Source organism: Hippocampus guttulatus, chromosome 15 (genome assembly GCF_054856545.1).
Source record: "Hippocampus guttulatus isolate MCC_2025c chromosome 15, RoL_Hgut_1.0, whole genome shotgun sequence".
NCBI lineage: Eukaryota > Metazoa > Chordata > Actinopteri > Syngnathiformes > Syngnathidae > Hippocampus > Hippocampus guttulatus.
In genome coordinates, this window is record NC_141275.1 from 15,716,798 (window position 1) to 15,744,534 (window position 27,737).

Sequence of the window (27,737 nt, forward strand, 5' to 3'; positions counted from 1 at the left end):
CGCTGAATTTATCATTTGTCGCTTTTAAATTTTTTTGTTGTTGTCATGAATAGGGGAAAACCAGCCGAAATTTTTTCTGACCTCTTTAATTGACTTTCATAGAATGTACCTAATGAATGTGCCCACCCTCCCCTTCTATCCTGCAATACAATATCATGACACTCTATGTTGATATTAAATGAAAGTATTGGCACAAATAATGGCCCGGGTCGTTTTTTGACTCAGCCTTCAGATCACTTCAAAGTAGACTTGAATTCCAAAGAAATACGACGAGCACGGTGGAAATGCAGTAAAGTTACTTACATTGAATTTAGTCTCTAGGTGTTTTTCTTTTTTTGTTACATTAATTGAATATAATTCCAGTTTTTCACAATCATTGAAAATGTTTGAATGGAATAATTTCACATCTTTTTTTTCTGAGTCGTTTTTTTTAAATTAACTAATTTAACAGTATCTCAAATTGCATTAGTTTTAGTTTGTTCACATGAATTCATAATTTCATCGTTTGATCATTGCTTATTTTAGTTTTTTAATTAATTCAGTCATTACATTCAGGTTTTTTTGTTTTAATATTCTCAACTTCATTAAATATCATAATTTTGTTTGATAAATTATTCTAACTTATTCCTGAAAATATCAATTACATTTTTGAACATTTGATGAAATTACATGGATTCTTTTTTGAATTTCATTTTTGATTATTTTAGTTCATAATTCTATTTGTAATTAACTGAAAAAAGTCTCACGATACATGACTTATTTTTCATAATTGCCTATTTTGAAATTCAGCTGCATGAAGTGAATTTGAGTCCCCCTCGAAATCATCCTGGCGCCTTGACTTGGTTCAACAAATTGAAAAATAAGGCATTTAGGTGGCCATAAACCAATGGATGGAGGCACTTTTTCATCGGCCCTAAATCACTCAAGACACTTGAATATCACTGCAATGTCGTCAATATCAAGCAAGACAAATTTTGACCGTTTTTATCCACGCTTGCAGAAAGTTTGTCCACGGGAGACACTAAATACAGAAAATGTCATCAACTGGCGCCCAAAATAAATGATCGTATTCCCTAGGTGACCCTAAATCAATCAATTTCAGTCACAGGTGACCTTTCATCCCTCTAAAAGGAAGGTTATGAACTGGTGACCCTAAATCAATGACTCATGTGACTGGTTAAATCAACACGTCACCCTAAATCAATCACTCATGCAACAATCCCGTTAAATGTGTCATTGTAACCATAAATCGCTCCCGAGGGTAACAGTTCATAAAAAAGTGACTCCCCCCCCCCCCGCCCCCAACTGTTCACGGTTGACACAAAACCTCACTCATGGAAATTTGTTAAGTAACCCCAAATGACGGAACTTGCAACCATCCCATCAACAGGTGACCTTAAAGCAGTCCCTATCGTGACAATTTAATCCACAGGTGAACTTAAATCACTTTTGAAAAAAATGTGGAGCCCCCAAGGAGATTTGTATCGTTTCATGACATTTTCCTTCCCTTTCCGAAACTCAAACGAATGACTTTGAGGTCAACGTGAGCTTTAGCAAGACGTAGCTCACGGGGCGTTTTGCCTTTTCACCACCAGGGGGCTCCCTTGAGTTGTTTCAAGATGAGCTACGCTGCTTTACCTTGGTCGCCTCCAAATTCGCAGAAGAGCTGAACAACAGCCATTTTCTTGACAACAAAATCCCTCAAACCACTTTAGGCGCACTCAGAAGTGCTATGAACATCCTGTGCGTCATTAGTTGTCGTCTCCTACAGCAGGTGAACGTTTTAGTCGCATGTTTTGGTTTGTTTTGACATCTTATTGACTTGCTTGAGACGACTGGGCGGCGGTTGACTTGAACGTAGACTCTATAGTAGCCTCAAAGTGCGGCCCTGCTGCCAGGCGAATCGATACATTTGCGTTCTGACATCGAAATTTATACTTCCTAACCAAAGCTAGTCATGTAGAACGTACCGCATTTGTCAGTCAAACAACTTTACCAATACGTTCGTTCGAACGACTTCACTCGGGCTGCAGCTATCGAAAAATTGGGTATTAGGATATCCGACTGAAAATTCGAATCGAATAACAGGCTATTTGGATGAAATACTAATAATTTTTGTTTTGATTAAAGATACGGAAGACAAAAAAAACCCCTCAACTCATTCAGTACCAGCCAAAAAAAAAAAAAAACTTTAAGTCTTGGAAAAAAAGCAAACCCAAGTACATGGGATTGAATGTGTGAAGTCTGAAAATACATATAAATATGTCTTTGGGAGTGAATTAATAAACGGCCAATTGTTTTTCATTTTTCGAAAAATCAACCATTTACACTTAAATTTAAATTGCATAGCGGACCGATTTCAGCCCTGGATTTAAGCAATACTTTACGTAACTTTGCAGTACATTCAAATGACTTTATCCAGAGGTTTGAATGACTTGACCAATACGGCGCCGCCGAGTCCACATTGGCAGTTCCGCGTTCCGCCGGCATTAGCGGTGCTGCGTGAGTCTGAGGACCTGTTGCGTTGCAAGCAAACGCTTGCGGGCACGCACGCGGACATGATGTCCAGATGGACGGCGTTACGGTGGGAATTAAGCGCCGTGACGCGGCGGCTCCTGTTTACCAGCCGGTTGCTAGGCAGCAACATCAGCTGATTTTACCCCCCCCCCCACCCCCACCCCACCCCTTCCTGGCTAATCCATCGGCTCTTCCCTCCTCACCGCGCACTCCTGCCTCGGCTCTGGTGCAGATAGGCGGCTGAGGGTGGAGCGCGGGAACGGACCGAAGGCGGAAGGGGGTGGCAGTCAGACGGCGGGTGGGGGTGCGAGGCGTGCTTCCATCCGAGAGGTTCTCTTTCTTTTTGTGTGTGTGTGTGTCTGTCTTTCTTTTGTTTTTGCTCCTTTCTTTTCTGTCAGCCCTGCGTTTGGCAGAAGGCTCCCGGCTTGGACCGCATGCATGACACAACGCAAAGGCGAGAAACCCACCATCAGCATCCAGGAGCACATGGCCATTGACGTGTGCCCCGGACCCATCCAGCCCATCAAGCAGATCTCCGACTACTTCCCCCGCTACCCTCGGGGCCTGCCGCCCGTCGGGGCTCCGCGCGCCACCCTCTGCGCCGCCCCGACCGCCGCCTCCGCCTCCGCCTCGGAAAGTGAGGACAGCCCGGACCGGGCGTTCGCCGGAGCCTCGGCTTCCAGGAGAGACGACGAGCCTGACGTGGAGGCGTATGACTCTGACGACTCCAGTAAGTGACGCGCTGCCGTTTTTCTTTTCTGCCGGTTGCCATCGCCTTTTCCCCCCCACATGCGTTCTGTGTTCCTGCGTTTTGTGAGTTGTCTCACGCGGACAACTGTTGCACCCGCGCACCCCCATCCTCCACTGTATTCCCTTTCCTCGGGAACGTGCGTGGCAGTTTTATCACCGCGTTTGTCTGCTTGAATTTAGGAGGAAAAAAAAAGGGGGGGGTGGACAGGTGACTCCAGATTGGCTGCGGTGGCATGCAGCAATCTGGAGGCTGCAATTGTGACCCCTAACTCACTCTATGGTGTCGGAGCACGTCGCAATCAAACGCTCTTCACAAGTGTCTGCGCTCCGCTTCATCTCTTTGAGATCATGTCGGGCTTTTTGTTTTGCCGCTTTATGCGCAGGTGACTCGTCGAAATCAGGAATGTACCCAAAAGTCAAAACATTTTTATGACTAGTTCATCAGCAGGTGACCCTTAATCGATCACTTTCTCTGACTCGACCATGAAACTCTTAACTTGCCGCAATTCAAACCTTCCCCAACCAACGCTCCTCCCCATAGGTGACTCATGCGAATGCTTCATTGACAGGTGATTTCATCCAGGTGGCTCTCAGTCCAACTCCTTCCATCAATAGGTGACCTTAAACCCTTCATCCCAAAATCCATCACGTTCCATTAGTGGAGTTTGTGGCTTCTAACTTGATTAGAAATGAAAGTCCGGCAAAAATCAATCAAATGAAAAAAAAAAATCAATCACTCTCGCCACAATTTCATCCGCAGGTGACCCTAAATCCCTCTAATTTCATCCCCAGGTGACTCGAAATCATTTTCATGGTGTCAGACCTTCTGAGTGTGTGTGTGTGTGTGTGTGTGTGTGAGGATCTTAATGTGTGACAGGAGTCCGTTAATCCCGCCACAGTGGAAGGGGTGGGGGGAGTGCAGGGTTTAGGGCCACTCTAATCCTGAACTGGCCGAGAGGATGAAGATGATGAGGAGAGAGGAGGGTGGGGTGGGGGGAGGCAGATGTTCCCTTGTCACAACCAATACTCGGGTCCAGTCTGACACTCCGCAGTCTCCTCTTTCCTGCATTTTGCCCTCAGTCTCCCGAGGGTACACGACCGTGGCGTGACCATCCACGTTGTCTACCTTGTTGCGCTTTGCCCTCAGTCTCCACTTTGTTGGGTTTTGCCCTCTTGTCTCCTGGGGCTAGACTGCAGTGGTATGATTGTCCAAAGTCTCCATGGTTCCACTTTGCCCTCTGTATTCTGAAGATATGTGGCTGTGGTCTGAAACCAAAGTCCCTAGTCTGCCCTCAGTCTCTGAAGGATAAGGCTGTTGCATGACAGCCTTCTTCATTACACTTCGCCCCGAGTGTCCTCAATGGCTGCACGTTGCCCACAGTCTCCTCTCTGTTGCGACGTGTTATTTTTAGTGGCGCGGCAGTTGAATGATTCTGGCGAGCCGCCACGTGCTCACGCCACGCCGACTAAAGGCGCGGAGTCGACCGTGTCCGTCCTGCTGGCACGTCAATTTGCCACTCGGCGTCGCGACCGATGACGATTTTAGCGTGAAGAAGGGGGTCTCAAACTTTGTTTCCCGAGGGCCGCGCCCCTGCCCTTTTTTTTTTCCACCTCTCCCTGCTGCAACACACCATCAAGCTCTGCAGGAGCCCGATCATTTGAATCGGGTGCGTTGCGGCAGGTAGAGATGGAATACGTGCGGCGAAGCAACCCTCGAGGACCGAAGTTTGAGAACCCTGGCGCAGAGCCTCCAGCACACACGTATCTCATTCGCCGCAAATCGTCCGTCGGATGCAAAATGAATCCAAAGCGAGCGATGACCCGAAATCAAGCACGTTGAAGTTGACGTCCCTGAATCGACCCCACATCCGACGGTTTCATCCACGGGTGGTCCTAAATCCTTCTCATGCAAATCGCGTCGTCAATTGACATCAAATCGATCACGTTTGTGAGCATTTCATCCCCGGGTGACCCTGAATCAATCACATTTGCCGCATTTGCTCGCTTGCGTCACCGTGTCATGTTTCTGCAAGTGGGAGTCAGCGCTCATGTTTGCGGTTGTGTTGAGGCACAACGTCCCCGGTGGCTCCCGCGCGACTCCATCCAGTATGTGCGGCACTTCCTCTGAGACGAGGCGGGGGTGGGGCAGCGTCTCCCGTGATCCAAAACAACTAAAGGGGTGGAGGGGGGTGTCATTGTGGGATATGTTGCTGGGTGGCGGCCTATCTGCATCTGCGACTCAACCTTGACTTTCTAAATTGAAGTGCAGTCCCCCCCCCCCCCCCCTGGCAACTGTTGTCGAGGGGCTTGTGGGAGAAGGGGTGCGGCGCAGAGGATTGGCAGCGTAGCGGGCGCAGGCTGTCACGTCCCTGTCGGGGTGAGGAGAAATAGCGGGCGTGACCCATCAAACGTGCCATCCTCTCGTGTGTGGAGATAAGACTCAAAGGCGATTGTTTGGGGGGGGGGGGGGTGGATCCACTCATAACAACCCCTACTCTTTTATTGCTAGCATCATCCAGTCAGAGCAAAGTTAGCGGGGGAGGGGGGGTTGAAAGACTGAAGGGTCACTCCTGTCAAAAATTGTCACAAGCGTGATGGATTTTGGGTCACCTTGGTTGGAATTGTGGTAAGAGTGATTGAGGCGATGTTTGGCTTTTTTCTGCAACCAGAAGTTGTCTTTAAATCCTCAAAACTTCTTCCCCAAATACGGTCGCGCAAATCATCGCCGTGCCTTTAAGAACCCGCCCGTCCATCTGTTGCCGGTCTCGCACTGAAACGCGCCGTCGGAGCTTCGCATCGATCCGCGATCCCAAAACCTCCCCCGAGCTTCGTAACGCTCCGTCGAAAGGAGCCGAATCTTTTTAGCGCGCGCAAGCTGTCGAGACGGCCGCAGCGCGGCCCCCCCCCCCCCTCTCGCTCGGGATTGACCCCGACCCCGCGCCCGCCTTCATCCCGATGAGCACATTATGTAATGTTAATGCCGGGCTATTACACGCATCCGTTTGCTGAGGGGACTTTTCATTTGGCTTCGTCCCCGCCCGCGTCACTTTTCGTGTTGCCAAGCGCTCGGCTCCGCGAGGGACGTTTTCGATGCCTTAAATGCAAAATTCTGCCTCGCATATTAACTTCAGTCGCGAAAGCGCCACCCGGGGGGAGCGGCGGCAGCCTTCTCGTCTGAATGAAAACATGCCGGCGGAAAGACGACGCGCCAAAATAGATGCTGTGAAATTTTTAAAAGCAAACCAAGATTTCAGTGGGATTAAAAAAGGAAAACTGGTGTGAATTGAGCAACAACAACCCAAAAAAGGAAGTTTTTAAAACAACAAGAAAAAAAGTCAATTGTTGACGAAATGGACATTAAAAAAAAAAACAACCATGAAAATTGTGACATTTGTTAAAATCCAAACCAAAAAGCCATTTTTCCTCATTTCCTGTTTCGTCTCGCCTCGTTCCGAATGACGCGTTCAACCATGCGCGGTTTTCTCAGTGCCGACGGCATCTCGGAATATGCATTAAGAAAAGGCCCGTTTTTAATGTCAGAGACGATTGCAGCAAGGCTGCACTTTTGCGACGTATCTGATGACATTTCATTGGCATTATGACCGGCGTGCAAATAGGGGTGGTGGTTGGGGGGGGGGGGGGGGTTGCGCCAAACCGATAACGCAGAGCTGCCGACAAAAAAAAAAAAAAAATCTTCCAAAAGACATTTTTATATTGTTGTCGGATAGAGAGGAGCAAACGCACTCGCCTCGTTACTCGACCTTTTATTGAGCCTCATCAGAAATGAAATTAATTCAGAAAAAAAACCCCCAACAAAATGTTTGAACATCAGCAGCTCGGTGGCCATAAAAACGTAATCGTTGCCGGCGAGTCGGAAGTGGGGGGTGCGCAAACAACCTCGGGCCACCAATGAGCCCCATGCTGCTTCACCGCAGACACCATCACATGCAGCAGCCTTCTCCTGCTAAATTACGCTTACGACACAATCATCACGATACAAAAACAAATTAAGCGTGTTGATGAGAATTTGTTCTCAGCCCAGTAGGTAGAAACTTGGCCCGGCGTAAAGCAGCAGGACAAATATTCCGCGGCGTCCTTGCACCTTCCCCCTCCCCAGAAACGATGCCCATCGCCATTCTGGAAATGTTCCCCAGTCCTGTCGCACATTCTGACTCACCGTTTTGTATTGTTTTGGTTTTTTTTGCATGTTTTTGTGCCGATGCGCGGAAAACGGTTCCCCATTGCGCTGCATTCTGGCTTCACGGCAACTATTGAGCGGCAGATCTGAGAAAAAGCCCTCGGCGGCTGATTTGGGATCGTCGGCGTAGCTATAAAAGCAAACGCATCCCTTTCTGACGAGCCAAAACACGGGCAACAGTGTAGGAGGGGACAGGAAGCTACGCATTTATTTTTACTACATTTTTGGCGGGGGGGGGGGGTCTAAATGAAAAGCATGAATACAAATGAATGCCTGCATCAAGAGATGGTGACTCGAGTCGTCCTTCCCCCGGAAATATCTGTCGATTGCTTACCCTGTTGTCATTTTCCGCATAACACGAGTTCGGAGTCATCACATCCCGGCCGTAACGCACTTGACTTTGGAGTCGGCTAATCCTCCGTTCAGCGTCTCCAGTCGGTCCAAAATGCTGCTCGTGATAATTGTCGAGACAACTTGATTGAAGTTACCTCGACTCGCGGTAAGCTGATTTGACTCGACTGGAGAAGGGCCCGTTTAGACTCAACCCGACTTGCGGCCGCCTCGCTAGATTCAACTCGAGTTAACCTTGCGTGACTCATCGCGTCTTGACATGATCTTATTTGACTCGACCTTTCAAGACAAAACCACCGATGACTGACATGAGCCTTGCTCATATGTCACTTGATTCGCATCTGTTCTATTTCTAACGATAGAAATTCCTGACCGCTCGCTCAGAACAATCATTTAAAAAATCGAGGAGGAAGCTAAGAGCCGCCTAAAGATACGATGACAGATTACGACTCGCCAAGCATAAACATTTTCAATTTGTGAAGCGGCTGAAGTTGGACTTTTTTGGTCAGACCGTGAGCCTCGACGGAGCGTTTCTGCCTTCCGGCTGGTAATTGCTTTTCTTATTCAATCCGTGTCTGAGAACGCGGCGTCAGCCGCGGAGGTCGTGCGAACCCGACGGAACGAGCGAAAAGATCATTTTCCCAGAAGGAGCGCTCGGCCGCGTGGAATGACACTCCTCCCGCAAGCGTGTACACATCAATTATCGGCTCGCCGGCTCGCGACGTTCGCAAATATCTCTGAGCAAAAGGCTTTACGTCAACAGCAATACCTCCCATTGGTCTATTCGAGAAAAACAAAAATATTTGACCAGAACTCCGTTGCCAACCAAAACAGCAGCACCTCCCCCGAACATGTAAACATTCAATGTTTATTGTTATTCTTTTGACCGTAGCTTTTTGGAGAGCCGCGGCATGCCTGAAAACTTTGCCGGGTTTGGCAAAACCATGCGGCACGCTTGCATAGCAGAACGCACCAAAAGGTCTCGAGGTCTCATCCGTCAACTTAATAGGAAGTCAGCCATCTTTGCGGCAAATCCCGGGGCTCGGATTTTGATCAACTCCTACCGAGGATGTTACTCAAGCGAATTGTGTTTTTTTTGGGGGGGGGGGGCAGCATGCCTGGAAACTAATTTTCGAGGTCCCCAACATAGCCTCCCAGAACATTGATCTTTTTATTAGTTGATTTATTTATTGGTGGACTGACGTTCTGCTGGCCAGCGGGAGACTGAGAACTCAGTGAGCGCCACAAGCTAGCAGCAAACTCCCACTGAGGCAGCATCCTCCATCGTGTGTGTGTGTGTGTGTGTGTGTGTGTGTGTGTGTGTGTGTGTGTGTGTGTGTGTGTGTGTGTGTGTGTGTGTGTGTGGTCTCTCAAGGAAAGTCGGGAACATAAGGGCTAACATTTTGTTTGTCATCGTGCTCATTTTGCGTTACTCTACGCCCCCCCCCCCTAAAAAAAAAAGAAAAAAATAATCATCATCAAGGAATGAGTAAAGTTGAACTAAAATGGTGCACTGACTCCAAAGCTCTCACCAGATCTTAGCCAAAAGTTTAAAAAATGCGAGCGGACCTCAACAATGTGATAGTAACATTTTCTTCATTAGCATAGCATAAAGATGTTTGCTGAAAGGATCGGGTCCTGGCGTGACACCAATAAAACATTTTTGTTTTTTGCGAATTATTGCAAAATACGACAAAAAAAAAACCCAATAATACCTTTGGCCTGTGCTGTTCTTTTGTACTTTGTTGATAACGCTATGTATCACACACGCGCTATGTCCAAACGTCTCTCTGGCTAAACAAGAGCATTTTAGTAGCGCTGCAAAGTGCCTGAATTAAAAAAAAAAAAAAAAAAAAGTCTTTTCCCGGCAATCAATGAGGCATTTATTGGAACGAGGGGGAGCCCACAGAATTTGCTTTGATTTGAAATGTCACGCCGCCCAACGGCGCTTTTTCCTCGTGTACCTGAGCCTCCCGCGGCGGAGTGTCTCGATCGGCGCCGAATAGGCGTCTGCGAGCAGCGAGGCTTCCGCCCGCCGTGCTTTCGCTCTGGCGCACAAAAGGCGGCGGCGGCGGCGGCGGCGTTCTTTCACTCGCCCGCCCCACGACAGAACGGAACATACCTCCGAGTCGCTTACGGAGTATGCAAGTGCAGACTGTTCCAAACAGTCCATTCAGAAAGTAGCGCGTTGTTGTTAGGATGACTGGAAATGCCGTTCATCCTTTGCAGCGTCCTTTAAAAAAAAAAAAAGTTTCATGCAAAATTATGTTCATTCAAATTTGACGTATTGCAAAAATACTAGTAGGACTGAGTGTAGTCGTCTGCCACTTTGGAAAACAAGCTTTTCAACAGTAGCACTCAACACTTCCTTATTGCGCTGCAGTTTGTTGCCGCTCAATCGGCGCCGTCGTCGTTTCTGCAGTTGGGTCGACGCCACTCGGGCGGCAGAAGTGCCTCCAACATTGCTTGTCGCGCCGCTGTTCGCATTTGCTGGGGCAAGGATTGCGCAAGCTTGACAAAGAAGTCCAATCATGGACTGTGTCAGGGGGCCAATCAAGTGATTGAGATTGGGGGTGGGGGGTTGCGGCGCTCGTGGGGTGGGGTCACGTCATTATTTTCTGCAATGTGCGCCTCCAAAATGGCTTCTTTGAAAGTGTGTCGAAAACAAGGGCATTTCTCGCATTGTGTGGTGGCAGCCACAAAACGAGCAAAAAAAACCAAAAACGAGACGCATGCTGTCCTCAGACAGCTGCCGCGTGGAGCGCTACAATCAGGCGCGCCCCCCCCCCCCTTTTTCAAGATCCATGTTGCTCTACCAAGTAAGCAAACAAAACAAAACCGAGCAAGCAGAGAAGCCCTGGCATTAGTTGGAGCCCCAAATAAAAACAGACGTGTAGGACTATTTTTTTTCTTTTTAGAATTTTTGAATTACTTTTTTAAAGTTTTTTTTTGTTGTTGTTTTTTTTCTAACGAGTCACGCGAGGAGAAAGCGCATTTGAGCCCCTTTGGCCCAAGAGTGGTCTCAACGCCGGGAGTTTTGTCATTCTGCCCGGCGATAAAACGCAGCGTCCATCAAGTTGCGTCTGACGGCCACTTATTGATCTGCAAGCAAATTGCGGCGCCGCATCTCCATAAAGCAAAAAGCTCCCCGCGACCCGTCCCTATCGTGCCGTCTCATCTTTAATCCGCGGCCTGAGCAGATGAGATAGGCGACCACGTTGCGGATTAGCGCTCGGGCGGGTGGCCGCGCCGGCGACCTTTCGTGCGCCACGTCGTGTCTTTCGTTCGAGGCTCAATGTACACTTCTGCACCGTATCCCGTGCAAAAAATGGTGTGTGCCTGTGAACGGACAGACCTGTTATCAATTCAATCGTAATTCGTTTTTAGAGCAATTATTGGGATCCATTTGACTTTCTTAGAAAATGCTTCATTGCACTTTTTATGAGTTTGTCGAGTGCAAATCGTGAATAAAAACGATAAAAATTCCCGCGGAAATTTCGAACGCGACTCCCGCAAGGTCGAAAGGGGCACGTTCTGAACGCTCGCAGGTGGAACGTTTTGAATTGACCGAGCGATGTGGAAATTTACGGGTCAAAACACCAACATTTGAAATTTGGACTTTGACCTCGAAATGCAAAAAGTGAAAATCCCCCAGCGGGCAGCGCGTGTAGACAAAAAAATTGGCGCCGGCAGGAAATGGAGCGCTCCCCGGTTCATTTTCCGCATGACCCCCGACCGAGCCCGTTCACAACTTGCCATTTATTTCCTCCCCGGCCCCGATATTGAATCACGTCCGGCCGACCGCGCCGGGCTATTTGAAGGGCGTTGGAAAACGGGAGCCACCTCAAGCGCGGGCCGGGCTCGCGCACTTCCTGGCAACCGATGAGATTAGCCGCGCTGTTTTCTCCCCGCTTTTGGAAGAGCCCGAGTGTGGCCAGATAGCCTAATTCGTTTATACAATGGTAATGCCTGCATGTGGCCGGGCCAAACCTGCCCCCCCCCCCCCGACCCCCACCCCACGCACTCAAATCGCTTTTGAAAGATCTGAGTCGAGATAGAATGAAATAGATTCGAACTCATCAGAGTTTGCGTCAGAAAACAATATGTACATCTTTATTGGTGCACAAAGCAAAGTAGGCTGTCGGGTTAGCATTTGGAGCCGAGGCGAGGCTTTGAAAACGGATTCTAAAGCCACGCTTAGCGTTTCAAAATGGCGTTGAAAAAAAAAATCTCGTTTTTTAAAAAAAACAAAACAAAAAAAAAAAGCTTGAAGGCATTTCGGAAGCTTTTCCAGACGCAAAGCGTCTCGGCGTGTCGTCTGCGCCGCTGTCGGGGGGGGCGGGGTGGTAAGACGCAATCCCGTAATGGACAATAACGCGCGGCGTGATGGCCCGATAAGCCGCCAGAGCGGGCAAATGCGTTGTTACTGTCAAAAGGAGCCCCGGCGCAGCCGGCGCTGAAAATCAGCGGCGCGGGACCGAAAGACAACGACAACGCGCGTTGGCACCTCTCCCCTCCGAGAAAAAAAGCAACAAGCTCACTTTATCGCACAATCTACGACTCGGCACCAAACGCGTATTGACACTCTGCTAGACAGTAAGTCGGAACGAGCCCGGGGTGGAGTTAAATCGAGGGTTAGGGTTTCAAACTCGCTTCAAATGAAGGTCTGAAGCCAGGCCGTGGGTGTCAGGTTTCAAAGTGCTGCCGTTAATGTTTCAAAAGAAGGTTGCAAAGTAGGCTTGCGAGTCACAGTTAAGGTTTCAGAGTAGGCTTTCCGGACAAGAGTTGTGGTTTATAAATTCAGGTTTCAAGTCTGTGTTACGGTTCCATCCAAGGTTAATGTTTCAAGCCAGGGTACGGATCTCAAAATAATGTTCATATTTCAAGTGAAGCCTTCGAGCCAGGATTACGGTTTCAAAGTAGGGTTGCAAGTCACAGTCAAGGTTTCAAAGTAGGGTTCTAAGACATCGTTTATAGGCTATAAATGAGTCTTTCGTGTAGAGTTTCTTGTTTTGAGTTTTTGCAGCCAGGTTAGGGTTTCGGGTTACGGTTTTGGGGTTGGGTTTGGGTCCCGGTTGCAAGCCAGGGTGCGGGTTCTCAAAATAGGGTTTTAAGACAGGGTTCATGTTTCATACCTGGTTGACATTTGCAAATTGAGCTTGCAGACCTTGTTTTTGGTTTTGAAATTGGGTTTAAACAAACAAGTGTTAGGGCGTCACGGCTGGTTTAAGATGTCCACCCCCCCCCCCCCCCCCCAAGGTCGGCCTTTCAAGCCAGGGTTACTTTTGCAACTTTGGAAGCCAGTGTTTAGGGTTTCAAGCCCGAGGTAGGGTGCAAACGTCGGCTTTCAAGCCTGCCTTAGTCTTGCATATTTTGGATTAGGATTCTGCTATCGGGAACAGCCCGGGGGCCACGCCGCCATCCTTTCCAAAGTGAAAGTGAAAGTCAATCAGCGGGCTCCCAAAGCGGTTTCTTGCCTCCGTCTTCCACTCCCGGCGTTGCGCGCCGCTGTCTTTTCCTCTCTGGAGGCGTTTACGAGACGGCGGTGGCGGCGAATGCAAAAATATTGGCTTAATGTGCTTTATGCAAAACAGGCCTCGCGCCCGGCGCGTTTTCATCGTTGCGAGTCGGCCCCGTGGAGTCTGCCGCCGGAATACCTTTGTCTCCTCATCTCGTCGCATTTGTCCCCCGTTGTCACGTCATGTCGACAGAATCCCGCAAGAAAATATTAAATAGAATCAACCCCTCCAAAAATCCCGTCCTGCGACGATGCATACGCAGAATTCGCTAATGTACCTTATTATTACGGAAAACCTGATGTGCTGGCAAAAAAATTCGGATTCGAAATCGGCGCGAAAGAGTCGAGTTGCATCTCTGATTTATAAAAAAAAAAAAAAAGGTGTTGGCCGGTGTTATTTCTCCTTTGAGGTTGGGCGCCCGCTCGCTCGTCCCTCACATCATCTTTCCCCAGAAAAGTGATGCAAAATCTCATTCATCAGTTCCAGCCCTGCAAAAAACACAACATTCGCTAACGTGTTTTTCTTGATCAAAATAGCACCCGGTCGTTTTTACAAAATGAAGACATTGAAAATAAATGGCAAACATTTAATTGTAAATATATCATGCCTTTTTTTTCTAAAATAAGAAGTCATATGGATTTTTTTTTGCAGCCAATACCAAGTCCGATATTTGGCCCATTACAATTCTAATAAAAAAAAGGAACCAATTAATTTCAAATGCACCGGCCTGTGTAATTGAATCACATCACTCCTTTGGCGCTTATAACAATGAAGATCAAAATGCTGGACTTTGTTTTTCTTACCGACTCGTTCTTAAATATTTGTGAACTTTCGAGGGAAAAAAGATTTGGGGTGGGAATGTTTGTTTGTCTCTTGGCCAATTCTTGCAGATTTTAAATATCGGCCCATTAAATCAGCCAGCCCATTAATTAGTCTGCGCTCGTGTAGAGTGCTACTTTCCCGATTTAAAAACAAAAACAAAAAAAGCACACACACATCTACACCCCCCCCCCTCCCCCCCGCCCGCTCCCCAGGCAAGGCATCACTTGATTTGCTCCATTCCATTTGCGCTGAATTGTAAGCTCCGCGTAACGTCGTGGAAGGCGAAACGAGTTTTTGTGCAATTTGAAGGCCTCGTGCGCCTGCATGGATGAGGAGACGACGAGGCGTTCATCATGCGGCGTGCGCAGCCCACCCCGAGTACACACTTCGACGTTGACGTGATCCTCATGTCAATTCGGCGCGGCGCTACGTGTTGCCATGCCACTCGTTATGTGCGGCGCTGCCGACGCCCCGCGAGCCACCTTGAACCCCGCTCACCCCTCACCATCGTCTCATTGCCAATCGCGCCCGATGCCCGACCACACCCTCAGCGATGCGTCTTTCTTTTTTATTCCGCGAAGCGGGGGGGGGGGTTGTGTCTACACAAGCTGAAGGTCCACTCGCCGTCATTTGATACACTTTATGGCTCTTCCTCAGTTGTCATGGCGACACCTTTTGTGTCTGGCGATTCACGCGTCGCATTTTTCATAAGCCGGGGCCGCCGTCGCCGTGACGATTGAGCCGCCGGGCAAACAAGCGCCTACGGCGAGGCCGTTTGGATCGCGCGGCGGAGTCTGGTCGACGCCCGCTTGATTGCCGCCTCTTGCTAATTAAAAGTAGACGCGGGGTGTATTTTTAGAGTCGTCGGAAAGGCTGCTCGCGCTCGTCAAGTGTGATTGCCCGGCGACGGCGACGCCGTGCGCCGCGACGACTTTTTCAACACTTGACGAGCGCAAGATGTGCGCTGTCTGTTCGTAGGACAATGAATCGCACGGTCGGGTTCGGCGGCGCGTCGGGCGCCGTTGCGACAGTTGTAAGGCAGGCCTGTCGCTCGATACGCCGATCGCCATTTATTTTACTCGATGAACATCCGTTTTTTTAAATGTATGCAGCTCTGGTTGTTTTGAAAGTGCTCTAAAAATGAAGTCACCTCGATGAAACGGTCGCCAACCAAATCTTTCCTGCTCGTTGAGTTCCCAGCATGTCGTTGGGCGCACTTTGGTCTCGACTCTTCCGGGGTCCGGGAGATCCGTTTTTTTTTTTTTTAAGCCTTTTGCGATATTTTTAGAAGCTTTCGAGGCGATAAAACACTTCTCCAACTCTCTGCTGACGACGGTGATGAGTCACAATCACACCTGCCCGAAAAAAGCAGGCGCGCAAGTCGACACATCGACAGCGCGCCTGAAGAGCCGTCACCTTTATTTTGCTTATCTCGATTTATTTAGCACGAATTGGTCGGCAACGGGGAGGTGAACCACTCACGGTGAGCGAATGTCGTCATTTCGCCCAATGGCAACGGTCGCGTATCCCGTTTCCAGTCAGTCGCATCGTGTTCGACTTTGACAAAATCCCATCGCAGGCATAATTGGACCGAATGGCATCGTCATTCCGATCCGCTCGTATCGCAACTTAACTTGACGGCGTGTGTCAACTGCGGTGAAGTGAGTTGAGGAGCTTCATTTCGGGCAATGAAAGAAAAAAAATTTAAAAGTAAACTATGTCGCCTTTAGAGCAAAGAAACGTCACTTCAAACCAATTATTTCGGACGCGGTACTCTCAAATCCAAAATCTGAATAATGATGGGGGGATGAAAATAGGATGGACTGGCAACGCATGTAATTCTTGATCAGTATGCAAATGTCTGAATCATTTCCCCCGCCGCGCTGGGAAGCAAGCGCGGACCCTCCTTTTGATTAGTCGTCGTCCCCCCCCCCCCCCTCCGGAGGTCAACGGCAAATTGTTGCATCGAGTGCGCTGGCTCGCCAGCAAATTCCAAAACAACTCACTTTTTGCGATCCATCTGAAATCTTCTCTTTGGTCAGAAGCAAAACAAACAACGCTTTCTTTTTTTTTGGGGGGGGGGGTGAGCAGAATGTGTCATCCCTCGCTAATGCGAAGCCGCTGCAAAACACACAAGAAAATTGCTGGCTCGTTGGAGCAAATTAACACTTTGCCACTTGTTTCTTCAGACCGCATGGTGCCCACTCAAGTGTGACCAGTATTGTGTATTTACTTCTCAGGAATAAGGAAGCACATTTTATTTGAGAGGAGACTAAGGGCCACAGCCTGCAAATGCATCAGCACATAATCAGAGTTTGCTAGACATTTAAAAAAAAAAGAAAATCAATAAATCTCCTGGTTTGACTTCTCCTCTCTTTTTAGAAACACATTTTATCCAAGAGGAGACTGAGGGCCCTCGACTGGACCGTGACAAAATTGTATGCGAAACGGGGAGACACATTTCACCCATAGAGAGACCGAGGGCCATGTCATGGAAGTCAGTTAACACATAATCGGGCCTTAAACGAATGTTTCTCCTGTTTTGACTCTTCTGCATTCTTGGCCACAGATTTTTATCCAAGAGGCGACTGAGGGCACTTACCCGGCACAGTTCAACAATTATTTCTTGAGATTTGAAATTAAACGTGCACGACCTAAAATGATCGACCGTCGCCTGCATTTACCTCTCAGGGGATCGGATTTGATCCGAAGGGACACTGAGGACCCTGACCTGGAAGCGCATTGGCGCAGCCCACTTTCTGCTAACTTTTAGCCCGAGAGTCAAAACTGCCACCCCCAATCAGGAAAAGGTTGCTGAGGAGGCGCGTCCCACTCATTAAACGCGCAAGGGAGGACTCGACTCTGATGTGCTTGTTTCTGCAATCACGCGAAACCCGCCGCCGCCGCCGCCTCCTCCCAAGTTCTCGCTGTGTTTTTCATTCTCTCTTGTAATTAGCTCCAGCGCTGCAATGCAGAAGGCTCGCAAATTGACCGATGAATCAGAAGTCTTTTTGTTCTCCCCCCCATGACTTTCATCCACCCCGCCACTTGAGATGACTTCTCTATATATTCTCCGGGAAGCATTTAACCTGCAAAACCTTTACTTGTACCTGTTAATTATGCGCTCCATCTCGCCCTGGCGTGCTCTTTTGTTCCATTAAGGCTCCGAATGAATGAATGATCAAGCAGGTTGGGGTGGTGGAGTTAAAAAAAAAAAAAACGTAGAAACCAAATCATGTCGTTGACCTGCGCTAAGCACAAAAAAAGCAACCAAGATACAAAAAAAAATTACGTTTCCACTAAACTGTTTGCATGTACCCAAAAACCAACAATGGCCGATGACTTTTGAGGTGATTCTTCGTTTGTGAGCAAAACGACATCCAAATCCCGCGATGATACTGAAAAAAGAAATACCAAGCCAAGCGATTTTGTCCAAACTTTGCACAAGCCCACCCACTTGCTGACAGCCTCCATTTGGAGTCACGGCTGCGAGACGACCCCCCCCCCACGCCCCCCCAAAACATTAAAAGCCAATACGGCTTTCGTTTGTGTGCTTTTTAACGAGACGAAAAGCAAGATTTGATTTCTGTTTGCGTGTAATAACCATCAATGTTGCTTTTCTTCCTTCCAGCCACGCTGGGAACGCTGGACTTCAGCTTGCTGTACGACCAGGAGAACAATGCTCTGCACTGCACCATTAACAAAGCCAAGGTGAGCATCATTGGCCTCTCATGGGCAATGCAACTAACTTCCATGCTTTAGTCGATTGGAATTTTGGAGAAATAGAAAAAAACTAAAGACAAGATGCCAGGTGGTGTCAGTGCCATTCTAGGAACCTTTCAGTCACATACAGGAAGTAAGTCTGCCGTATTGTTTTGAAGTGAGCATTTCAGGATCTGTTTGGATGTCGTCGGGTCGCTAAGCCCTCTGCAATTTAAAACAAAAAACAAAAAAACATCTCACCCCAAAGCCGCTTGCATTTAGTGTCACGTCTGTGCCGGATTACTGTCACGCGCTTTATATTGGAGTCAGCCAATCATCCATGAAGCGTCTCCAGTTGGTCCAAAATGGCGCCGCTCGCCTCTTGACCGCTACTCAAAAGAGGGAGCGCCTCACTCCTACTGGCCATTGCCCGGTGGGTAGCCCCGTCATTTTGGGGGCCTGTTTCAAATGGCGATATGAGGTTTGGTATGCCTGTCAATCAAATGGAGACCCCACAAAAAGTCCTCAAAAGCGCAGGCGGTCTTGCCACTATCGGGTTGAACTGGCCATCACCACGTCAGCAACGCTCCCCCGGAAACGTACTCAAAATTCGGGTTCAACGCCCGTTTCACTTCGATTTGCTCGTTATTTCTATCCGTAGCAGACCTCCCAAAAATTCTCAATTAGCCACGCCCTAATCATGGGAGGAAGTTTGACATTTGTTTTGATCCTCGTGTCGGGTAATCTTGTTCCAGCCGTGATTCCAAAGGCCGCAAAAGCAGAAATGTCAGATGTTAGCAATTGAATTGGTTCGACAACATTTGGTCAAAATCGGTTCGGGTCGTGTGACGACGCTCCAACTGTCCGCCGCTTTGTAAGAAAATAAGTCGAGAGAATCGGGGCGCCCTTCGTTCCTTCCTTCAGCCTTTGGAGTAACCTTTAGCACGGGCGTCGTTTTGGGTACGGCGCTAAATTTGAAAGATCAATTGGCCATTGAAAATGGTAATTTCACGGCAGTGACAGACTGCTGACATTTTCCCTTGACTGATGCATAAACAGCAGCGAGGGAGAAGGCGAATCAAAGCCAAATTTGCATAACGCCCCTGACACGCTCTCAATATGTTGCCCGCGTCAATATTAATAGCACGCCGCGTGGATTTTTCGGGTCTGCTCCGATGCGTCATCACTGAACAGCGCCTTCACACGTCCTGCCGTGGGAAAGGCGAGCAAAATGCCCATGGCTTTGGCCCTTATTGGCAGGCTTTACATTGAATGCCAACAGAGGGGAGCCCCCCCCCTACCCCCACCCCCCCTCCTTTATTCCTTCATTGAGCAGCTTTGATCTGTTTCACTTTGAGGCGTGAAACCGCAGCCTTTGCCGCCGACGACGGCATTAATCTCACCTGACAGGGTGAAGAGCGCCGTCTGCAAGCGACTCCGTCGTATCAGCAGAGAAATAAAACGGCACGGCAACCTTGACGATCTGCAGATGCCCGATAGCCTCTTGGCACAAAAGAAATACACGACGTTGCCGCACGAGTTTTCCACGCGTCACTTCCTATCCCCAACGAATCGCTGGCCGCGCCACTGCAAAGATAAACAACCTAACCCCCCCCCCCCCCCACCCCCAAACCAAAAACCGAATTATTTCAATTCATAGAAGCTGCCGTTGAAGCGTTAACTTCCAAGAAGCTGCGAAACCCGACCTGGCTCCGCCTCTTAAAGGCACATTCGTGTCCACGAGACTACAATTAGAGATTAAGATTTGAATCACTAGTTTGATTTTGAAGTTTGCCCCCCCCCCCCCCTGTAAAACATCTGCACTTTTACGTAAGTACGCAGGGCGAATACATTTGCCGCCTCTGTCCAAAGGCAGTTTTTGCTTCCATTTCTGCAGCCCCATCGCTCTCTCCTGTGAGTCATTCCAGGCTTTAGCCTCGCTGCTGCCAAGTGGGCAGAAGGACCCGGTGATTTATTGCATCTATTTTCCAGAGGCTTTGGTTTTTTAGTTTTCGTCCAAAAAAAAAAAAGAAAAAAACACGAAAAAAAAACCAAGGACCCCGACCTGACTTAAGGGCACGGCTCAATCTGTACGTTCAAGTCAGGCCGTCGCGTCATCAGTCTTGCATAGCAATCAGCGGGTCTTTTCCGTGCTAATGCGCCAAAGACACAAAATGTTACCTCCGCAACTCGCCTTGATTAAAGCAATTACCACCCCTGCCTTCCCCCGCCGTCTTTTCATTCTCAGACAAATGAGGTTATTTCCACTCCCCCGTCTGCCTTTGAGTGCGCAAAGGAGCAAAAATGTCTCGTACGTTGGTCACACACGCACATCCCACCACCCCCCGCTCGGCTCCCTTGCTCTGTTCTTGTTGCGCTAATTAAATCAGGGCCAAATTGAGGTGGGTTGTTTGGTCGGGCGGCTTTTCCAGGAAGTAGAAAACAAGGCTGCTTTCACTCCGGTCCACATTAAATCCGAGTCTGTTGGTGGAGTTAAAGTATCTTCGTCCGCCCGCAGGCAAACACGTCTGTCTCGCGTCCGAGCTTCAAGTTTGCTTGCCGTCCGAATGAAATCAGGAAGCAGAACAGCTCGTCTTTGAAGGACTCTTGAACACGACCGCAAAGTGCCCGCTTAGAACCAAGATGGCAGACTTCCTATTTCTTTCGTGGCGCGCGTGGGTTGGTGAGACTTTTTCGGTGGCGCTACTTAAGAGGGACGGGCTTGCCAAATGTCACTCGGGCTCTTTCGTGAACATTTTTTGAATTCGTGAATTTTTCAAAAACGTCCGAGAGGTGCAACCCAACCCGGCCGGCAACGTGTCAAACCAAAATGGATGACCTGCTGGGTTTTTGCGGGTCTACTCACGATAGACGACGACCAAAATTTCATGCTCCTAAAAGAAACTGACTTTGTGGACTGAATAGCGTTTGAGTTGTGCGTTTTATGCTGAGAACCAGACGAGAACGTCTGCTTGAAAGCAAAACGGCCGACTTCCTGTGCGCTTTGGGTGGCTACCTTTAGCAAGAACTAAGAAGGGGCCTCTTGGGTCGATTGGGTGAGTCAGACCCCGTGTCAGCGTTGAATGGAAGACCCGAGACGTCTTAATTCCTCGCCGCCTACACTACAACCAACCTTGACACACGCCGGCTGGCATCTTTTCATGGGGGAGCCTTCCTCTTCTGCTTTGCCTTTTGCTTTCCCTGCACACCTACGTTTACGCTCGCTAGAGAACACTAAGCTTTTAAAAAAAAAACATGTCCAGTGTTCCCGGCGCTGTTTATTTTTCACGTGGCTTTTCAGGCGAGTCTGAATTTGAAGTGATCGGTGACCATTCAAGTCGCGACCCCCCCCCCCATGCTAATTTGCATTAGCCCGTCTGCGGTGCTCCAGCTTAGATGTTAGCATCGATCTGTTTTGTTTTCCCGCGGCAAGATGCGAGGGCGGTGCGTCGGGGCGGGTGCGATCAGTTTTGGGGAGAAATCAAACCTTCAGGTCGACTTTCAAAATGAGCGAAACGGAGCCAGCCCGCCGTAGTTCTCAGTGGCTCAATTGTGAGAGCGTGATTGCTCGGTAGCTGAAGTTGACAACCGGAGGTTGCGATTGTTTTATTTCCAGCAAGGTTTTGGCGTAATCTGTTGCCGGGCGAAGATCAGAGAGGGCAGCCGCGATGGGTTCTGAAGCGTGATCATTTGGAAGGCGAATCGTTTGCTCGGCGGCGCGACGCGTTTGTGCTTCGCGGCGTACAACAACACTTGTGTTTGTCCTCGCTCGCATCAAAACCTCGACCTTGCGCGACGCCGCCACCAATAGCAACGGAGAATGTTGCGGCGCGACAAACGAGCGATGCCGTGTAACCGTGGTAACCGCAGACTGAAAGGCCCGTCGGTGTATGTCATGGAGAAAGTGAAACGCCAACTGGGTCGCGTGCTGACTCCAATATACGAAAGCGGCGGTAAAAATGTGCATTGGGGTCAAATAAAACAAAACAAACCAAAAAAAAACAATGACGAGGGGACGGCGTAGAAGAACTCGCGCTTTGCTCCAATGTAAAGTCGTCGGTGTACGTTCGTGTCTTCACTGCCGGAAACAAAAGTGAGTACACCCCATGTGAGAATGTCCAAATCGTGTCTAGATTTGGTCGTCATTCCTGTGTGTCATCTCCACGACGCAACCGTTGGGCGTCTTCAGAAGGGCGAGTAATTATGTCATTCGTTGGTTAACGATGCATGGATGCGCTATGCTAATTATGCTAACGAATATCACAATTAATGAAGGGTTGTATTTCTTATTTTTTGGGGGCGGGGGGTTGGCGACATTTTTCCCTTCAAACTTAACATGACTTGCTTTTCGAAAGACGGCCTTTGTTCAACTTGAGAGGTTCCACGGCACTTTTATTTGCTCTAGCTTTTGTGTATGACGCTGTCACGTTTCTGTTTTTCAGTCTCATCACTCTTTTGTCTTTTCTTCCCCAACTCACTCTTTTTTTTGTTTGTTTGGTTTTTTTTTTGCATGCTTTCATGTCCGTGTGTTGCTCCATTCCACACATGCACGCACACGCACACAAAACAGCTTCCCGTTCCCCGATACAAGAAGGTAAGCCCGTCAGATAAGCCCCAACCCTTGACTGAAATCGTTATGTCTTATCCGCGCGAGCATCCACGCCCACCGGCCGGACCCTGATTGACAGCCCACCCGCAGCCCCCCTCCCTATCCCCTCTGACTTCCCTCTCATTGTGATTCCACACCTGAGCGTCCTGAACCCGAACCTGCTCGACGGTCCCTCCCGTTCCGTTTGTGTCTTTCGGGTCAATTTCACACCAGTGATTTTGCCGCTCAAATTGACATGCTTAAAATCGACAAAAATATTTGTTGAATGCCCACTTGTTTGTTTTTTTTTTTTTTTTTTTTGCTTGTTTTTGTTTTTTAATGGGGGGGGGGGCTCGTTTTCGTGGTTGCACACGTTTTTCTGAAAACGCTCTGCCCTTCGTCCCACGATGCGGATATTTTTGGGGAAATACTAAACGAAGTCACGTTGTATCAAAGAAACAAACACAAAATAGGGAACGGATCTCAGCGTGACGTCGTTTCAAATTGCAAGAGATCCATTTAAAATCTTCAACGGGTGATTTTCGTTTTTTGTGGCAGGGCTCGACCTTCACCCCCCCGCCGATAAAACGAGAACTTCAAACCCATAAAAACTATCACTTCAAACTGCGATAGAGTGCAAACGCCTGAACGCTAACTCTCGCTAAGGACCCTTTGGCCGGCTGCGTCCGGCCGGCTCTGACACTCCCCTGCCTCAGCCGCGTGCGCCGCTTTGTTTTCCCGCCACCATAAATGACTTTCCATCAACACAGCCCGTCCCCATACGACCCCGAGCCCAAACTCCTCTGCTCTGCTCGCCCCCCCCCCCCCCCCCCCCCTCGGCCACGGCGTCATCAACGCCGACGCTCGCCAGTGATCAGTTGGACCCATCTGCCCCGCTCGCCACATTACCCGCCGCCATTACTCAGCGCTGGCGTCAAAGACCCCAGGTGCTTCCCCCCCCAACAAAATCAACTCCTTTAGCGTTAACCTCACGCCCTGGGTGAAATCCATCTTCCACTGAGGTGGCAAGTCACCAAGTCGAAATATTTTGTTGCTGCCACCTGAAAATAAATAACACCTGTTTCAAAAAAAAAAAAATCTGCAACTGGACGAAATGAGGCTTCATAAATGTGAGAATGTCAAGCCGTTCCCTCCGTGACACGCATGCACTCACAGGTGACGACGAGGCACTCTAAAGCAGCCGCGGCAGCCTGAATTCCCAGTCGCTAGGACTTGCTTATTTATTTTGTTCGTTGACAATGTTAGCCAAGCTTTGGGAACATATGGCGAGAGTCTTACGGAACAAGCTGATCCTCGCTAGGTCCTGTTAAAAATAATAATAATAATAGCCGACAGCCACTTAGGAAGATGAATAGATACCACAAGATGGCAGCAGAGCCACCTCTGATGGTCCTGTCGTAGCCTTCCTCTGATTTTACGTGATTGATGGCTCGTCCGCCTTGGTGTCCCCAGCCCGGTCTGATATGATAATCAAGACGTATGCCGCGCTGACGAGGAGGCCGATAGCCACGCGAGAAATGAGAGTGTGTCTTGTTTGTTTCTGTGTGTGTGTGTGTGCGTGTGCGTGTGTGTGTGAGAGCGCGCAAAACAAGCCGGCGTGAACGCACCCGTGTTTGAGTGTGATGAATCACAAATGACCGCTGAGGTTCTGAGAGGGAAGACCTCCACCAAGGTTAAACGGCTTCAACATTTTTGTTTTTCTACATAAGGCTCACATGAAAAAAAAAAAGGAAAAACTGAGAGGGCTTTTTTTTGGGGGCGTAGGGCGTTAGAGGGAAAAAAAAAAAACATCTTCCAAAAATCTTCCTTCAAGCCGTTGAATGCCACTCCGAGTTGAATTTCACTGTCAAACTAAACATCAAACTAAGTGTTTCAATGACACCTTGTGTTTTCAAAACGTCACGTCCGTCGCTTTGACTTGGCAACGTCAGCTGAGTGGAATGCTAACGCATGGTGAGAATATTTGTGGCGGTGATTTGAAATGTGAGTTTTGAGTTGCGAGAGTGGTCAACTTCAACTTCCATCTCAAGGCACTGCCAGATATGGAAACTCGTGACCCAGCCAGTAGTTTTAGCGCAAACTACTCTTGGTGAAAAAACTAATCGGATCCATACCAAAGCTCTTGAAAAAGAAATATGATCACTTTCGCCCCAAAATGTTTCCCCGATTTCCATGTCAGTTGCTGTCATTTTACGTGTTGGCCGACCAACCGTTAGCATTGAAATTTTAATGAAATCAATTGAATCCGCGTGTCGTCACGGACTCTCCCGAACCTGTTGGGAAATAAAAGCGACTTATTAGCTATAAGCGCCAGCAGATGTTTCTTCCTCTTGCTGGCGGCCGTTGGCGACATTGTGATGCATGTCGCCCATCTGCCTTTTCGCCACAGTCGTCTGTCTCTAATGAATCCATAATTACGATCAATGGAGTGTCCAAAACCCCGCGCCGCTGCAGCTGTCCCTTCGACACTCTACTTAGGACTCTAGATACTAAAAAAAAAAAAAAAAGACAAATAAAATAAAAGAAGTATGGATTAATCTCCCGCACTCTACTCATAGATGGACTCTGAAATGTACTCGAGTCAAAATGGTTTCAGAGTTACTCGTTACTAGTCATTGAAATTCACCGCCACAGTCTTTCCGTGTCTTTTCCTGAGACGTTTTGGTCGGTCTACTCATGAAAGAGATTCATATATATATATATATATATATATATATATATATATATGGGGGCGGGGGGCAATGATTCACCCAGGAATGAGAGGAAATAAGGCGGTGGACGAGACACGGCAGGGTCACGGCCGGCGAGGAGATTGGGCTTGTAAATTGACTAATGCTTCCCGGCCGCTCGCCGTTTGTCATTCAGCGCGGCGTGGTGGCGCGGCGACAATGGAAAGACATTCAAATCAGGTTTCTTTTATTTACTTCCCCGGCGGTCGCGATAATACCGTGTCAGTCAAGTTGGCCATTAAAACCCTTCAGAAGAGATACCGGGGGGACGTTGAGTGAATGCAGAGGATGTTGATTTAGTCATTCACTTCCGTCAATTGGCCTCATGTGGCAAAATCACGAAAAGAAAAAAAAAAAAACGTTGCGGATGAAGAAAAATAAATCGCAGTTCAAAAGCATGGAAAATGCCATTTTCGGTCTTGCGTTGATCGTAATGAGTTCTTTATCGGTCATGTTTGTCCACCGGATGGCGCTACTTGTTTTTACCTTGAAGATAACAGCTTCAGGACATGGTATGACTTTGAGTTTGTGACTGCCATCTTTTTTTGGGGCGATACACAAAACAAACGTTTCGTTCCCGTGCGACTCCCAAAAAAACGTTTCTGTGTTTTAATTGACTTTGCGCGGCGGCAGTTAGCTTCGCACTGTTCATCGTCGCGAAGGCATTTTTCCTCTTTTGTGGGGCAAAGTTCAACTGTATTCAGAACAATGTTAGCCGGGTGAGCACCGTCGAATATTTGGCGCCGAGTTTGCGGCGTTGTTGGACGCTCCTACCGGCCTTCTGTTCACATCCGCTGCGAGTCCTCGCCGCCGCATTCGCACTGGGGGGGGGGGGGGGGGGGGTCTTCCGCTCTTCTTTTCCGAGCTTTGAGCGTCTGTTTGGTGTCAGAAATAGATAAAGGTGTTGAAAAGTGATTCAAATGTTTTTTTTTTAACTTATCGTGCCTAATTAAAACTGGCACCGTACAACCGTGTGACTCAAACAAATGAGCTGTGTTAAAATGTTCTACCACACCAAAACTGAATTCAACCCTTTATTGGTTGGATTGATATGGATCCGAGCATTTTCATATCTTTATCCTATCTGTTTTTTGGTTTTTTTTTTTTTTTTTTTTTGGGGGGGGGGGTGTTGCAGGGGCTCAAGCCAATGGATCACAACGGGCTCTCGGACCCCTACGTCAAGCTGCACCTTTTACCGGGTGCCAGTAAGGTATGTTCTCACCATGCCGATAGGCATCGTCCAAAAACGTCAGCGACTATTCGTGGCTAACAACGCGATGTGATACGTTTGCGCTTTGGAAGAGCGCGCGCGGTGGCATCGTACTGGTGAAGTCTGTCCCACTGTCTGTCCGGCAGGCCAATAAGCTTCGAACCAAGACTCTGCACAACACGCTCAACCCCGTCTGGAGCGAGACGCTGACCTACTACGGCATCACCGATGAAGATATGGTCCGAAAAACACTCAGGTACGCCTTGCTGGACTAAACTTCACCTGACACTTGTTTGTTTTTTGTTTGGTTTTTTTTTTTGTGGGTCCATTCATAACCGATGTGGGCTACCAAGTTTTATGTTGCTACGTGAAACCGGTTTCATGGTTGAGTTATTCGCGTTTGGAATCTTAACGGTGCGTCTTCACAAGTCGGTGTTAGTCATGAGGCTTTTTTTTGTAATTTTATTTTGTGGGTCCACTCATCATGCATGCGGCGACCAAAATATTAATCACAGTAATTGTGGAGTTACTCCGTTTTGAAATTTGCTGTCAGTCTTCCCATGTTGTATTTTTATACATATATTTTTTAGATTGGTCCAAAGTTCCAAAGGCGGTGGTCGTCATAGAAACCACTCGTAAAAAGCTTTCAAAAGAAATCCTACGCCGCACATTACTTACCACAATGCATCGGATTATGCAACCTACTCGCGGCGCTTGATAACACTTTGACAAAAATAAAAGGGGAGCGCGGCGCTGAGCGGACGGCCAAGTCGCGCTTTCGACTTTGCTCAACATCCCGCTCGCCTTTAGACCAACTTAAAGCGGCCCTTTCTTCACCACATTTTCTTCTCTTGCCTTTTCCCGTTGGCTTCTTTACAGCTGTCACTCAAGCTCAAATGGATAGTCCCGAAATGCTAATCCATTTTCATTGTTCCCAATTCTGGGGAGAAAAAAAAATAAAAAAGACTTTGCAGCTAATGAGATTCATTTCATCATTCCGAGGGCCATTAATTATTTGCCGTCCTTACATTCAAAACGCTGAGTGGCCGTTTGAAGAGATTTGGAGATTGCGGAGTCGCTCGTTAGTTTGAGAGAATTCCATCTCACTCTGATTCGACATCGGCCTGCCGTCGGCGCCTTCTTTGTGATGCCAAATTGAAGATGTGCCACAGAGTGTAAAGATCAAAGTCAGATCTATGATTTTAAACACATTTAAAAAGATTTAAATTTCCTGCATTTTAAAGCGAAAGGTAGAAAATGCTGGGCAAATTTAGATAAAAAAAGGTTTTTACTAAATATTTTGGTTAGTTTTTGAAAATGTCACCACACT

At 48.3% G+C, this 27,737-nt stretch overlaps 1 protein-coding gene across 2 annotated transcripts in view; it reads left to right on the forward strand.

Annotated features, from left to right (window-relative positions):
* Window positions 1-1,633: 1,633 nt before the first annotated feature.
* The window catches only part of doc2b (double C2-like domains, beta), a 35,570-nt gene continuing 9,466 nt past the window's right edge, over window positions 1,634-27,737 (forward strand). The window contains exons 1-5 of one of the 2 annotated variants that reach the window (XM_086131699.1): window positions 1,634-3,247; window positions 17,789-17,868; window positions 22,430-22,453; window positions 26,333-26,407; window positions 26,554-26,663. In XM_086131699.1, the coding sequence (XP_085987825.1) occupies window positions 2,956-3,247; window positions 17,789-17,868; window positions 22,430-22,453; window positions 26,333-26,407; window positions 26,554-26,663 (581 nt within the window). In that variant the 5' untranslated portion in view covers window positions 1,634-2,955. The remainder of the gene's footprint in view (window positions 3,248-17,788; window positions 17,869-22,429; window positions 22,454-26,332; window positions 26,408-26,553; window positions 26,664-27,737) is intronic. The other variant, XM_086131701.1, reaches the window with a different exon arrangement.